The sequence below is a fragment of the Condylura cristata genome, unplaced genomic scaffold (assembly GCF_000260355.1).
Source record: "Condylura cristata isolate star-nosed mole 26May11 unplaced genomic scaffold, ConCri1.0 scaffold00003, whole genome shotgun sequence".
In the NCBI taxonomy this organism is placed as follows: Eukaryota; Metazoa; Chordata; class Mammalia; order Eulipotyphla; family Talpidae; genus Condylura; species Condylura cristata.
This window is the reverse complement of record NW_004567104.1, coordinates 67,356,132-67,371,794: the sequence shown is the minus strand read 5'-3', so window position 1 is coordinate 67,371,794 and position 15,663 is coordinate 67,356,132. Positions and strand designations below refer to the sequence as shown.

Genomic DNA, 15,663 nt, shown 5'->3' with positions numbered 1-15,663 from the left:
ACCAGAATAAACAGAAATCTTCCCCCGTCCCACCCCATTTTTTCTCTCCATAGAGATGCCCGGGCAGCACCCAGGGACAGGTCTCGAACCCTTGGATAAAGGAGGGTGTGGGAGCCTGCGAGACTCATCTCCAGCAAAGTGCTACGGCGCCCCCTCGTGGAGGCTCGCAGGTGGAGCGCCGGGTCTGGAACGGAACTAATAGTCCACGGGAACCGCGTATGCACGTTCGGAATTTCCGGGGAGGCGGACGAGAGGGACCTGCGCGCCGCGGTTCCTATGGCCGTGAAGGAGGCGATGGCCATGGGTGCGCGGGGGCTGCGGCTTTGGCGGGCCACCCCTGCTGGCGGGGCAGGCTGGAGTAAGTGGCAGCGGCCGGCGAGCGAGACTGCTTCGATTGGTGCCAAGAAGGGGGAGGCCGGGCTTTCAGTCCTTGCAGGCTTGGCCCCGTCTCTCCCAGGGGGTACCGATCTGGGGGTGCAAGGGATTGGGGAGACCCGGGGGCGGGCTGCAGGGAGAGCTCGAGGCACCTCGTGGAAGGAGTCCACGTCCCGGTGCAAACGTGTTTGGTTTTTTCCTCGAGGAATTTTCGTCCTTGTTCTGCCAATCCCCCTGATTTGGGGTTTGGAAAATGTGCCCAACATTTGTCGTCCTGGATATTGATCAAAATTTTGGCGTGGGATCGCCAGTTTTCTTGTTCTTCCCCAGACGCTTTCCAAAGAGACAGCTTTGCTCAGCTTCCCTGTGACTGTTTGCTTTTGACACCATTTCCTGGTGACTCCTGGCCCCTTTCTGTAAAGCAGAGATGGGAACGCGACAGCGGACATGGGTGGGAAATAGAGATCTGACGGTGAAAGCAAAGGTGAAATGAGGACGCAGATCAGGCCCGTTGCGTTTTCGTCCTTGGGCGTTTTAACGCACATTAGAAAGCGTTAGTTTGACTTCGGAGAGCATTAGCACAATCTCTTCCCCCCTCCCCTTCCCCCCCCTCCCAACACACACACCTCGTTCATATATATGCGGCTGGTGCTGGGGGATTGGGACCGGCTGGGCTATCTGCAGTGTGTTCGCCTTTTCATTTTTTCGACCTTCATATTGATTGTCATTTCCACACAGGATTTATAGCCACATCACCAGCTTCTCAACTGTCACCTATGAAAGTGATAGAAATGCAGAACGATCTCTTTAATAAGGAGAAAAGCAGGCAGTTATCATTAACCCCCCGAACTGAGAAGATTGAAGTTAAACTCGTTGGGAAAACGGACCCTGGCACAATCTTTGTGATGAATAAAAACATTTCAACTCCTTACAGCTGTGCCATGCGTAAGTAACTCATCGCAACACTGACGTAAATTGTGCAGAACTGGTGCATTGGAGATAAGCTGCTGTGATTACTCCCGAAGTTTCCAGAAGTCCTTTATCTGACATCTTACAGCCCGTTCACCTTGGCTTTAGCTCTTGGGGCACTGTGTGGTGTTGCATATTGGCACTGAAACGCACAGGTTGTCCTGGGGCTTAACTTGAATGTGACTACTGTGGACACTACAGTTGTTTCTAGCAGATAAAAGCCAAACTGAAAGCATCCTTATTAGTGTACTTGACCTTGGGGGTGTCATGGGCGGTCTCCTGGAAGGATTTTGGGATAAAGGGACTGTCCTGGCCTCTGATGACCAGCTGTTTTGACCGCCTTTTCCTTTTTAACTCTTTGTAACCTAACTTAAATGATTTATGTTTCCCGCTAGCTTTGTGTGTGTCGTTTTTGTTTACATCCACATGTAAATGTGTGATTGGAAATGTGCAGTGGGATGAACGTGGGTGCAGTGCAGACACTTGTTTTGTTCACCTCTTAACAGAGATACCTGTGCCCCATGTGTGATTTGGTGTGGAAAGCAAGGGAATGGGTCTTTATTAAAATTTTTTTAAATTTTATTTTTGATAAAAATGCTTTTATAATGGTCTTGATGGAGCTAATATATTTAAACCGAGAAAGCCCAAAATGTGTTTAGACACAAATATGCCACATGTGCATTCACATATTTTTATGACTCGCTCCATTGCTCAGACTTTTGGAAAACTCAGAAAAGATTCCATTTGCACAGTTAACAAATTCAGAGAACAGATTACACTGACCTGTAGAATATACACTCAGTATTTTATTTATGATGGCCCTTGAATCAGCACTTATGGTCATGGTTTACTTAGCGTTTGGCTAGTAATTTCTGATCCTCTGCTGAATGGTAGATTATAGGATTAGAGGAGCTAAGACAATGCTTAGCCTTCAGAGACTTTATAGAATCACATGTTGAGGTGAAACTTCTGAACTACATGTGACATGACCCTGCCCTGACATTAGCTTGTAATGCATTAAATGTTTATTGAGCACCTACTGTATTTAGGTCTGTTGAAAGGCACTGGGTATACTGATTAATGAACAGAAGTAGACTAGATCCCTGCCTTTATGGAAAGGATGTCTGATTATTATGCCTAATAATGTGGGTGCTGGCGTTTAGCTACTTTTGTGTATAGCATTCAAAAAACCTAAGCAGGCTTGGAGTTACATTCTACGGTCATAAAACAGACCACAACTGATGGATTTATGTGTGAATTCACACTAATCATTAAGAGCTGGTAACAGTAGGATTTAACTTGAGGAGTCCGAAGCAGAGATGTGAGAGGGTTTGGGAATGTGATCCCAAGCCCATGTAGACAGATCCCAAGATCATGTAGAACAGATTTGATGCTCTTCATTTTCTTCTAGGTTGTGTATTCAGATACATTGGTGATGTTGCCTGAATATTAGATATTGTAGCTGTTAGAAAGTTGTTTTATTATTTAATAATTGGCAAATTAATTTGCAGCTGGACAGCCTTCATGATTTTTGTAAATGGTTAATAATACATTGGGTGTTTTGGGGATTTTTTTTTATTGGTCACATATACTGTGCAATATTTCATTCTCCCCCAGAAAGGCAGCTTGTAGGATCTTTCCTTTTTATTGTTGTATTTCTAAATGGAGCCCTTACACATGTAACTTTTCATTGTGGGTCTGGCTAAATTTTAACCACCCATCTGTTATAAATCCCTAGATTTAAGTGAGTGGTACTGTAAGAAGTCCATCCTGGCCCTGGTGGACGGGCAGCCGTGGGATATGTACAAGCCTCTGACCAAGACCTGTGAAATTCAGTTTCTTACTTTCAAAGACCGTGATCCAGGGGAAGTGAATAAGGTATTTCTCTCTCTACATTCATTTTGTTCTTCTTTTTATTCAGTCTGTTTTCGCTGGTGTATGAATGCACAAACATGGCCATGACCAGATGAGTGGTGTGCTGGTCTGTGTTTTGCTTGTTGGTTTAGGTATCGTCAGAGTGCCAAAAATACCAGTGGCTTCCGTTTCTCAAACCGTGTTTTGGTTTGAGACAACCTTATGACATCGTTCATATTCATCTCTTTGTTCAACTTGCATTTCCCCACCACTTTGCACTGCAGTTAATTTCATTCCTGCTGCTATTGCTCAAATCCAACCTTGATCATCATCTCTGCATTATTTCAATAACTTAATTTGCTCTGCCCCCAGCCCCGTTTTAACAGAGCTGTTCCTAATAGCCACATATGAGTTTTAAGTAACATGACCTTTACCCCCAAAGGACATGCCTCCTGTGGCCTTTCAGGCCCTGCATTATCTGACCGTGAGGATCTGTCAGGTTTTGCTTCTCCAGCACTTTGCTCTTGGCTGTGGACAGCTGTGGGACGCTGCAGGAAGGCTGCGGGACTTGCCCGCTGTTGGCTCGTGCTGTCTCTTTCTTGCTTTGTTGACTGCCCTTTCCTTCAACTACCAGCATTTTCTTCCCCCTCCTTATTAAAATGCTTTTTTATGGTTCAATTGACATATCCTCTGCTCTTCAGAACCTCAGTTTCCTCTCATCAGCACCCCTCTTTTCTCTAGGCCCTCCCAAAGTGTGGCAGTGTGTCCAGATACAATATTGTCATTTTGCTTTCGGATGCTGAATGCATTGGATTCTTGAATCTGTAAAGGCAGGCCATGTTCCTTATTGAAGTTAGCCCTTGATTTACATATAGTAGGTAGATATTTTGTGGAATTGAAATACTTGGAATAGGATAGACTTGCTAATAGTAATAGCTAACATTGTATTAAGTAGTGCCTTAGGGGATTTACAAGTATGAAGCCATTTAATCCTCTAATAGCGTACCAAATAGATGCTAGTATCCCCATTTTCCAGATAAGTAAATTGAGGCAAAAAGAGGTTCAACATCTTGAACTCATGGTTTGGGAAGTGGTAGAGCCTGGATCTGAACTTAGGCATCCTGACTGGACTTCAGTAGACACTAAATGCATGTAAGGAGGCTAGGTGAAGGAGCATGCTTTCTGTTTGCCTTCAAGACCTGGGTTTGTGCTGACATTAGTGTGTGTTGTGTCATTGTGTAGAAGACATTCTGCCACACACAATCAAAGGCACGCTCGCCCTTGCCATCCTCAGAGGCAAGGAGAGGACCTTGTAAGAGCCAGGTGTCTGTGCAGTAGTGCCGATGCAAATGCTGGGCTCTTTATGACTCTGATGAGGTCGTTGCGTGCCTTCCCCTGCCAGGCACTGGTAAAAAGAAAGCCTGCTGGAGAGGGAGGTGCTGTGAATAAGCAGAGTGGTAAGTTAGGTAATTTTAGGTATGACCTAGGATTAGAATTGACTCTCAAAAGTTGGCTTTTCCTTTTAAATGTATATAAGCATATATGTATCAACATAGCACTGACATACATGTTATGTGACACATTGACATGAATATTAGCATTGTGTTCACATAGATTACGTTATATATCATGTATGAGTGTACACAGTAGGTTAACATTATTTTAGTGCACATTTGTGAGCAAATGAACTTTATCCTCGGTTCAAAGTAAAATTATTACCAGATAGTAAAACCATCTAATGTTTGGTAAACATCTCGATGTCTTGATAGCTTGAACAGAAGCTCTGCTGGCAACAAGAAGCTGGTGTTTCCTCCTGGTGTGGTTTTACTTGGTGCAAGTAGGTCATGGTCAGATGCATGCGGCCAGACAGACGGGGCAGTTTTCCCTGAGACAGAATTCTAGGAGTTGCCGCCGAGTGGGTATTGTCACGCCAGTGCGCGTTATGTCCTCATGTGTCTTGTTTCCTCAGGCTTACTGGCGTTCTTGTGCCATGATAATGGGCTGCGTCGTGGAGAGGGCCTTCAAGGACGAGTATGCGGTCCGTCTGGTCAGAGTTCCAGAAGTTCCCGGTAAAGTGCACACAGATGCATACAGTGGGACCCACTGTTGGTGTTGTATGTAGTTAGTTCACTTCGACTTTATGCAATAAAAATTACCATCATTACATGCATTGCATGTCTTATGGATACCAAAATCCACTGCTGAGTAGGGGAGTCAATAATTAACCAAGTTTGAGGAATATGTTTTCTTGGATGTGAATTTCATGGGAATACCAGGAAATTTCTTACAACTTTAAGCATTATTTCCACATTGAGTGGTGGGGCGTGGGGTATAAAGGGACTGTGGAGAAAGCTGTGTCCTGTGGTTCTTTCCACCCTGAGTGGCCGTGGCTCTGAGGGACACCTCTCAGGGAGATGGGAAAGTTCACTCTCACTGCAATTTCTTAAAACTAGGATTTTTCAAAAGTACATTTGTATTTTTCATGAAAGGTAGAAGTATAATATTTGAAAAACTCAGTGATGCTAAGAACAGAACAGACATGAGGATGTGGAGAAGCTATTTTAAAGTAATTTCAACATTTCATGTCCATTTATCTTTCACCTACTTATGAACAATCTTGTTCTTTTGGAAGTTTTATAGCGAGTAGTATTTGGAATTTTTAGTGGTTAAGTTATGGGGGGTGGGGGTGTGGGGGTGTCGTTAACAGGGCTACGGCAGACTGGGTAGTGGCAGTAGCTTCCTGATTTGTTCAGTCGGAGAGATAGCTGACCCTTCCTCCCTGGTCTGCATGTTCAGTGGTTTCAATCAGGACCTTTCTCCCTAGCAGACTTGCCTCAGCTTTTTCTCCTGGTTGCATTTACAGTGATTGCCGGAGCCTTCTGCTATGACATAGTGTTGGATAAGAAACTTGATGAGTGGGTGCCCACGAAAGTAAGTGTACTCTTGGGAAAATTAAATTTAGACTGTGTGCTTTTCTTTGCTAGAATGATTCCTCTGTTAGTATTGTTGACTGAGACTGCGTGTGGAAGATATTTAGAGAGAACTTATGCAGGCCCTCCCTGGTGGCGCAGTGGGTTAAAGCACCACACTAAGAAGCTAAAAGCCACTTCTGCATGAGTTCGATTCCCACCTGCCCCCGAGGTGACCACATGGCACGCAGACCTTTTCCTGACCCGCCCGCTGCTCCCCTCAGCAGTGTACTTTTTTGATCTGCCTGTTCTGCTCCCCACTCTGTCTCTGGTGAAGCCTCTCGCCGCCCCTGAGCCTCTGGACTGTACCCCAGTTCTGTATGCACAAATAAATAAATCTTTAAAAAAAAACAAACTTATTTAAATTTGTTGTTGCTTTTCCAGTATATTTTAGGACGGACATTTGAAGGTGAGTGTTCGCAACAGCGTGGGCAGTTGTGCAGAAGCTCTATGTTCTTGACCTTGTCTTGAAGGGCTTTCTTCCTCAGGAGAGTAGTGTGCAAGATGCTCAGAATATAAAATACAGCCGCTTAAGGACCTTCATTGACATGGTGGTGGGAGTCTTACATCCTTGCCTCCTAGAGTACCGCCAGAAAACCACAGCCCTGAATCATTTTTGCCTGTTGCACACTGTGGTCTCCCAGCACACAGGAGTCCCATGATAGCTTCTGTGAGTTAGAGACTCAGACTTCGACAAAGACAATCCAAACAGTGACAAGCTAAATAGCAGTAAATTGAGTGGGCTTTGGTGAGTGGTTTGCCTTCAGAACGAGAGCGCTCCTTGTTGGCCAGGCGTGGGTAGAGCAGGATTGGCCAACAAGATGGTCTAAATCAGGTGCTCTGTGGCTGGATGCTGAGTTCTTTAAAAGGTCATGCTAGGGCCTTTAGTTATGATGGCAGAGAAGAGGGGGCTGCCTGATACTTAAACAAAAGCGTATGTGCCACAGGCTGAAAGTGTGGCCATAGAAAGGAGGAGGCCGGTAATGTGCCATTTTGTCAGTTTATTATCGCTGAAAGCAAATGTGTGTTACAGTCGAGGGCATTTTATTATTATACTTGGTAGTAGTTTTTCCTTAGTGATGCATCTTAAAGCATGCATTTTGAAGTCAGGGCAGACCGAGGTTTACAACTCTAACCATGTATCTTAATATCCAGAGAGGAAAGTTGCAAAACAGGAAGGGAAGAAAGAGAGAAAGGGCGAGAAGGAAGAGAGGAAAGAGAAAGATGGGGAGGAGGCCGAGAAGAGACTGGTCCTGCATCATCTCTGGGCTGTGTCAGTGTGATTTCTTTTCATGTATGTCTCCAAGTGTAAAAAGAGATTCTGACTTTTATGGAGGACTGAGTAAAAACTAATGAGATCAAAATTCAATTTTCATTATCTGTGAAACTTGCCTTTTTCTTTCTTGAAAAATAAAACTTTTAGAAAGAAATGAACTTAACTAATTGCAGGCTTTATAGGATTGGGCACACAGCTTCGAGAAGTTAGGGGACACAGCTTATTAAGCTATGAATGCGGGTTGGTTATAGAATAAAGTACTCCTCTGAGAGCAGAGAAGTCATTTCATGCAGAAAAGCCGGGCAGGAAATTTACAGAAAGAATTTTATTACAAAATGATTTACATAAGACTATTTGGTGGCCTGGTGGTTAAGTCTCAGCGCTATCAACACTGCAACCCACTCCCTGGGCCAGGGAGGTGACCCCCAAGGCGCACCTGACCTCTCCTGCCTCACCCGCTGCTCCCCTCAGCAGTGTATTTCAGTGGATCCCCCTGTTCTGCTCCCCGCTCTGTCTCTGGTGAATCCTTTCATTCCTTGTACCTCTGGCCTGTACCCAGTTCTTTCATGTGAAAATAAAAAAAATTTAAAAAAACAAAACACTATTTGATATTTTTCTTTAAGTAGTATAAGTTCTTTCTGTTTCTAAGTAGTTAAGTCCTTCCCATAAGTAGTGACTTTTAGTATGAAAACTCAGTTTTTTTTAAAATACATTTTTATTAAATGTTCAAAATTTATTTTCATTAAACAATTTTTATTTAAAATTTTTAATAAATAATTTAACAATTTCAAAAGCACTTTGATAACTTTTACTTAAAATCTCATAAGGATTATTAGTGCATATTATCAGTTAATCATTGTAATTGTGTAAAATTGACATTTTCATTAAATAGGTTTTCATTGTTGGATATGTTATATTTTGGACAGGGCCAATATCCTAGTACAACTTTATGGATCATATAAACAATACTTTATTTCCCCATGCTTTTACAAATTTAGTTTACTCAGTGTAAAAATAATTTTGTATAAATTTTAAAAGATTTATTTATTTATGCATACAGAACGGGTATAGGCCAGAGGCGCAGGGGTGGTTCACCAGAGACAGAGTGCAGAGCAGAACAGGTAGACTGATGAAGTACACTGCTGAGGGGAGCAGCGGGTGGGTCAGGAGAGGTCTGCCCTGCTGCACCATGTGGATCTCCTCTGGGGCAGGGATCGAACTCATGCTGAAGTGGCTTTAGCTTCTCAGTGCTGTGCTTAAACCCGCTGCACCACCAGGAAGGGCCCAAATTAATTTTTGTATTTTACTAGCATTGTTTTTACTTGTTGCATCATCATTTTGAAAACATTTATAAGTTCTAACATTTGAATGTAATGTTTATTGAAATTTTTTGTAGGATTATCTTTAATAATTATTATTAATATAGACTGATATTTTAATTATAGGAATGCAATTGTGAATTAATAACTTTTTTTCCTAATAAATTGGACCTTGCTTTTAATTTTAGTTGGATTTATAATGTTAAGCATACGGTTTTATTTTATCTGACTTATGGAAAAATGTCTTTAAATAAATTGTCATAAAAGGTTACTATATTCATTTTTAGGAGAACCTACGTTCCTTCACAAAAGATGCGCATGCTTTAATTTATAAAGATCTTCCATTTGAAAGCCTGGATGTTGATGCAAAAGTGGCATTAGAAATATTTCAACATAACAAGTAAGTGTTGACTCATTTAAAGTAGGGTTTAACCTTCCAAAGTTGTATTTATTGAAGAAAATTCAGCTTTTAAGAATATTTATATTTGATATATATGACACCATTTTTTTTTCTGAATCAGCATACTTCTGTTCATCTCATTGTTTATTTCACTGAGTAAAAGCCCCACCACTCTTCATTAGTAAATGATAATTTTCTTACTGTGTTTTACCCCTCTGTTTGTCCTGTCAGTTCTTCTCTTTATATCGAGTGGTTTCCTTTCTTCCTTCCTTTGTGAAGTGAAAGCATCGGTTAATAAGTTTGTACATTGGGCGACTCCTCCCCTCCATTTAATATTTAATGGAAAGACAGGAAGCAAATGCCAGTGTTTGGAGGGAGTTAGCGCAGGCAGGGCTTGGCCTTACGCGTGGGAATTAGCTGTTTTAGGCCTTCTCTCCACTGCTCACTGCACGCCTCACCGCTGCGTTCTTACTGCTTGTTACTTCAGCTTTCTGGAGCTTTCCCTCTGTGCCCTCTCATAAACCTTCCTTTACTTCAGCAAGGCTAGCCTAAATTGCGTTCACTGGTGTGGCATCAAGCAAGCTCATATGCCTTGGGCAGGGACAATCTGGGTTTGTGAGGCTCTGGTCCCACTGAGGAGGTGAAGGCGGAGATGCCTCCAAGGGCAAACCACATCTTTTTTGTTTTTTTTTTTAATTTTTTAAAATTTTGTAACAGTTTATTTTTACATCATTTTGTACATTTTTTTTTCCATCTCAATTGTAATCCCCGTGGGTTTCCCATTACCGAGTCACCCATGTGCCATCACCATAATCCCGTGCATTTCCCTCCCCCCCACCTGTTTTTGGTCCCATTCCCCACTCCACCCCCCGCAAAATATCTCTGGTATATGGTTGTTCATTATTTTTGTTATTTTCTCTCCTGGTCCATTATACTCCTCTACGAGTGAAACCATCCAGTATTTTTCTCTCTTTCTGGCTTATCTCACTAAGCATGATCTTTTCCAGCTCCAGCCAAGTTGCTGCAAAAGACATGTGTTTCTCTTTTTTGGTTGCTGAGTAATATTCCATTGTATATATGTACCACATCTTTTTAATTCAGTCATCTACTTTTGGGCATTTGGGCTGCTTCCATGTTTTTCCAATTGTAAATAAAGCAGCAATAAACATGGGAGTACAAGTATCTTTTTCAATCAGTGTTTTTGTGTCTTTTGGGTAGATACCTAGGAGTGGGATTGCTGGGTCGTTGGGAAGCTTCATGTTTAGCAGCTTGAGGAACCTCCAAACAGGCAAACCACATCTTTTAAAAACTGGTTATGGAAGAAGTGAGAAGGAGAAGCCCTGAAACACTTTTTTGTATATTTAAGCACTGATTTATCTGTTTTGTTTTTTAGATACAAAATAGATTTCATAGAAGAGAAGGCGTCTCAGAGCCCTGAGCGAATAGTCAAATTACACAGGTAAATAAGAATAACATGTTCAGCTTTGCGAAGTTATAGCAGCCACGCATTTACGGCTACCTGAATGTGGTGTAGGACTGAACAAAATGAATTTGTACTTAATTTTTTTTTCTTAATACCTTGTGTTCTTTCATTTTCTGATATGGTGGTAATTGAAAGCTTTGAATTATCTTCAAGCATGGTTGTGGTTTCTGTTCCTCATTGTTAATTGTTCTGTTGTTTCTTGTTTTTATTTCTGCATTTTAAAAGTAGAAAACAATTGTTTAAAAGTATACTTTTTAAGAGTTAATTTTGAAATTGGCCAAAGTAGTCATCATTATAAATTACACATGGACACAGAATCTGAATTCTGACCAGTTAGTTCTACCATGTGACATATAAGTAAGTTAAAGAAGAGTGTACTGGGCCCTCCCTGATGGCGCAGTGGGTTGAAGCGCAGCACTGTGCAGGTCGCCCCAGCCGCTTTAGCATGAGTTTGAACCCCTTTCAAGGAGGTGACCCACATGGTGTGACAGACCTTTCCTGTCTTGCCCGCTGCTCCCCTCCGCGCTGCTCCCCTCAGCAGTGTACTTTATCCGTCTGCCTGTTCTGCTTCCCTCTGTCTCTGGTGAATCCTCTCACTACCCTTGTACCTCTGGCTTGTACCCCAGTTCTGTATGCATAAATAAATAAATCTTTTAAAAAATGTTAAAACAAACAAACAAAAAAAAAACACCAGACTGTACTGTCTGTGCAGGAATGAGAGGTAAGACTATATTGTGCAAAAACGACTTATCATGGATGTTAGCAGAACCTCTCAGGGACATCGTTTCACAGTGTGTGTCAGACCGTCATGCTGTGTGCCTTAAACACACTAATAATGTGTGTCAATTATTTTTCAATAAAACAGGATGGGAGGAGAAGAACTAGCTTGATAATTAAGATGTAACAAAAAAAGATTCCATGACCTATACCTGTTTTATCAGCATGTTTTCTGGACTCAGGTTTAACTTTGTCATCCAGTAGGCTGTGTGTATTTGGTCATACAGTCTGTCCAGGACCCTGAATTCCGACCTCTGTTGTAATGAATTGTTGCAAGATTGTAGGTCCACTTAGTCGCATCTTGAAAACCTGTAGTTATATGAATGTTACTTAAGAACAAGGTTTCCCTGGCCAGTTTCCAGAGTTTTAGCCTCTTCACTGTGTCATCATGTCAGGGACATGAGAGACTAGAGCTTGGTTAGGGATGTAGCAGCCAAGAGAATGAGGTGATTCTTTTCACCATCTACAGTCCATGTTTTGACTTTGAGGTTTTATTTCTTTGTTTTAAAAATCCACCCAGATTTGGTGACTTCATCGATGTGAGTGAAGGCCCTCTTATTCCAAGAACAAGTATTTGTCACCAGTACGAAGTATCAGCAGCTCACAATCTTCAGACTGCCCAGCCAAGTCTTGTACGAAGATTCCAGGGTCTCTCCTTGCCTGTTCACTTAAAAGTAAGTGAACCTTAAAGGTGCAGCTCATCCAGTTTGGGTGTGGGTGTGATTCTGATTTTGATTTTACACCAATTTGAAGGACCTATGTTTTAATTTTCGTTAAGTTGTATGACACTAATACTTTATAAGCTTGGGTTTAAGATAAAAAAAATTTTTGCTCAGGTTATGAACAGATAATTTACAAAATAAGCATCAGTAAATCAAGTTGAGATACTATTTTTGGTTGTTGAAGTTATTTAAAGGTAAGTTTTGGAATGTGTCAGTGAGATCTTCTAGAATGCCTTTTGGGCATCTTTCTAAAGCTTAATGATCTGCTCATGACCCAAAGTCTTCCTCCCCTTGTTAAATTTTTTTTTTTTGCCAATTAAACTTTTGATTTTGAGTTGATTATAGATTCACATGCAGTTTTGAAAAAGAAGAGCTCCTGTCCTAAACACCTTCATCCAGTTTCCCCGCTGGAACATTTTATAAAACTGTAGTACCACATCACAGCCCGAGTGTGGACAAGACACAGAGACTCCTTGTGATGTCACAAGGCGGCCTCACTCCGCACTCACACTCACTCCCTCACCCTGTCCCCACCTCTCACCCTGCAGCTGCTAATCTTTTGGGATTGGTTTTTTTCCATGCAGCATAATTCTGTGGAACCTCATCCAACTTGTGGCACGTATCAATAATTCGTACCTCTTTATTGCTCAGTAATATTCTTTATTCCTTGGTGTGGACGGGCTTCCACTTGCTCACTTGCTAGTGGGTGTTTGGGTTGGTTCTAGTTTTTGGCTGTTGTGGATACTGTACTGCTTTGAGCATTTGTGAACAGATTTTTATAGATACGTTTCTCTGTGATCAGTATCTGGGCCTGTGTATGATAGGTATATGTTTACATTTTTAAGAAACCATGAAACGAATTGTACCAATTTACATTCCCACCAGCAGTGTGCTTATATAATTTTACTGTTATCCTCATTAGTTTTTATTGTTCTTTAGCGTAATTTGCTAAGTGCTCTAGGCCTCCCACTTCAGTGTGAAAATGTCACAGTTCTTCATGACCTTCTCTTTGTGATTGCGTGTGATACAAAGAATGACCTCTAGAATGTTGAAATTCAGTGCTAAAGGAAAAACTTTCCAGCTGCCAGAAAGTGGGGAAGACAGTCACTTCCGTTAGTGCAAATGCTTCCCCTGATGGCAGTGGTGAAGGTAGACAGCGAGGAATGGCACAGTGAGTACTTAGGTCTTTTTTCTTCAAAGCCAAAGTCACTGTTCCATGTAGTACCTCCCCTCCCCCCACTTGAATCCCCTTGTAAGCACTTGGGTAAGCCTCATTACACTAGCTAACATTTGATTTATTTATTTTGTTCAAAACCTATAGACTCAGCCATGTTTATTTTAACTTACTGCTTAATTTAATTCAAAGTAAATCTTTTCCTTTCAAGGCACATTATACAATATGGAATAAGCTACTGGAAAGATCTCGGAAACTGGTGAGTGTTTTTGGCAGCTAATATTACTCTTCTATGAAGAGTTTTTTGTGTGTGTGTGATTAAACAACAGCAGCAAACAAAAGAGAAACAATAACAAGAAAAGTAATTAGTTGTCTCAATAGCCTGAGTGTGTTTGGTTGTTGACTTGGTAGTATTTTGGCAAGAGAAAAGTTGTAATTTAGCAATTCTCTTGGTTTCGTTATTGACATAGAAACAGTACACTAGAATTTGAAGGCGAATAAGAACCCTACTAAATAGTAGTGATAAAGAAGTTCTTCTTAATGATTGTGATAGCATTGAGTTAGGTTTTCCTAATGGTCGTCTTTTCTATAAATTTATGTGTTGGGGCTGTAATTGGTATATTAGATTAAGAATAGAAGCCTCTTGTGTCATTAATTTCACTTTTCTTGAGTTTTTCCTATGAAAATGTGCAAAGATTCATTGGGTTAAAAGTACATTTTAAGTGAATAAAATAAATAACTAGAATATTTATATAAATATATGTATAATGTGAAATATATATCATACATGAATATATAAATTATATGTATGAGAATGTATTACACATATAAATATGTATATTATATATAAATATTTTATATAGCTATACATATTTCTTTATTAAAATAAATTAAGTAGAGGCAGACAAGTCAGCTGGACATGTTGGGGGGGGTTGTATGCAGAAGAAAAGTAACCCAGATCTTTAAGGGGTTGGTTAAGAGAGGTGCCCAGGAATCAGCTTCCTAAACTGACCTTAGGGATGAAGAAAAGCAGGCCAGAAAAAGAATTTGCTAGAGGATAGGTTGGGGGTTGTCTTGGAGGCAGCTCCTTGCCGAGAGGTGTGAAAGGATGGAGCGCGTGAGAAGGTGGGAGGAGTGGGGGTGTGCGATGGCGTTAGATGGGTCCAAAGAAGTGTACGGAGGACTCAGGGAGCTTGTCTTTCAAGTGGAATTTGCATCCCCTTCAGAAGGTGATGGGGTAACAGCGAATTTGAACAAGTAAGTGACCTACTGGTCAGCCATTGCTGCTGGTAGGCCCCTGCTGGGGGCAGTGTGGGGGCGAGCTGGGACTTGAACCTGGACACCCTAGTGCTGATTTGGGTAGCTGGAGAGAGGCCTATGCTAAAAGGGGGAAGAAGGGGTTGGGCAGGGTTTGGGGTGATGATGACTGTGAATTTGGGCCTGTATGTTTGAGGCCTCTGAGTGAATAGAGTAGAATAATGTCAGATATGTACAGCCATCTATTTCTATTAATATGTATATGCTTTGTGCAAAACAGAATCGTGTCCCCAACAAAATAGAATTAATGTAGCGCAGCACTGCTGGTGTTTTTCTTATCCTAAAGTCATCATTTTGTGGTGAAAAATACAAATTTTGAGGAGCTTTGCAGGTATTTCAGGCTGCATTTTTTAATGGAAATGCTATACTTGGTAATTACATTGGGAACCAGCTTTGTTAAGTTTTCTTTCTTCTTAGCTCTTGATAATTACTGATGAGGGAGAATAAGGAGGGTCATTTAAGCGAATCTGGAATAATTTTAAATTTAGGGTAAAGGGTAAAACTAAGTGTTTATTAGAAGTATAAAGCTCTTCATGTTTTCACAGGTGTCTGAAGATCAGACTAAGGTGACAGAGGAAAGTGCGTCCACCTAGTTGCCTAGCGACCCTAATGTTTACATATGTACAGTAAATGGAAATAAAAGTCTTCTATGTAATGTTCATGTGTGCGTATAAAAGTTCACTATATTTTCCTCCCTACAGTTTAAATTGGTGTTTAATTACCTTTCCCTTACTCTAAAGGATAAAACAATGTGTAGGTTCACAATTTTACACAGAAACATCACGTCTTCCGGTTCCTGGATGTGATGTGTTGGCGCGTGTTGCCTTTCAGTCCTTTTACCCACATATATAAACATGTTCAGGTACAAAGCTAATCTTCTCCATCAAGAGAGGCCTGCGCTAGTTGTTTCTGTTTCTCACTGTTGGAAGCATCCCTGTGCAAGATGGCAGTGCCGCGTGGACGTGTTGACTGGCATCTGCTCGCTCGCTGAGTCCTGCCCTTGCCCCAGCCGTTCACAGGGAGCCTCG

General features: G+C 41.5%; 1 protein-coding gene across 1 annotated transcript; it reads left to right on the top strand.

Moving 5' to 3' along the window:
* The first annotated feature begins 250 nt into the window (after positions 1-250).
* Positions 251-15,295, top strand: MRPL39 (mitochondrial ribosomal protein L39). The gene is made up of 10 exons (XM_004675492.2): positions 251-358; positions 1,114-1,320; positions 3,083-3,222; positions 5,168-5,267; positions 6,062-6,129; positions 9,050-9,162; positions 10,556-10,621; positions 11,943-12,096; positions 13,530-13,577; positions 15,181-15,295. The coding sequence occupies exons 1-10, from the start codon at positions 277-279 to the stop codon at positions 15,226-15,228; spliced, it is 1,026 nt and encodes a 341-aa protein (XP_004675549.2). The 5' UTR covers positions 251-276; the 3' UTR covers positions 15,229-15,295.
* Positions 15,296-15,663: the final 368 nt, after the last annotated feature.

What these genes read in the sequence shown, in the direction of transcription:
- MRPL39 (XM_004675492.2), top strand. Translation starts at nt 277, where the DNA reads ATGGCCGTGAAGGAGGCGATGGCCATGGGTGCGCGGGGGCTGCGGCTT. An exon ending in TGCTGGCGGGGCAGGCTGGA is followed by an intron (nt 359 to 1,113) that starts GTAAGTGGCAGC and finishes ATTTCCACACAG; the next exon opens with GATTTATAGCCACATCACCA. An exon ending in CCTTGCCTGTTCACTTAAAA is followed by an intron (nt 12,097 to 13,529) that starts GTAAGTGAACCT and finishes TTTCCTTTCAAG; the next exon opens with GCACATTATACAATATGGAA.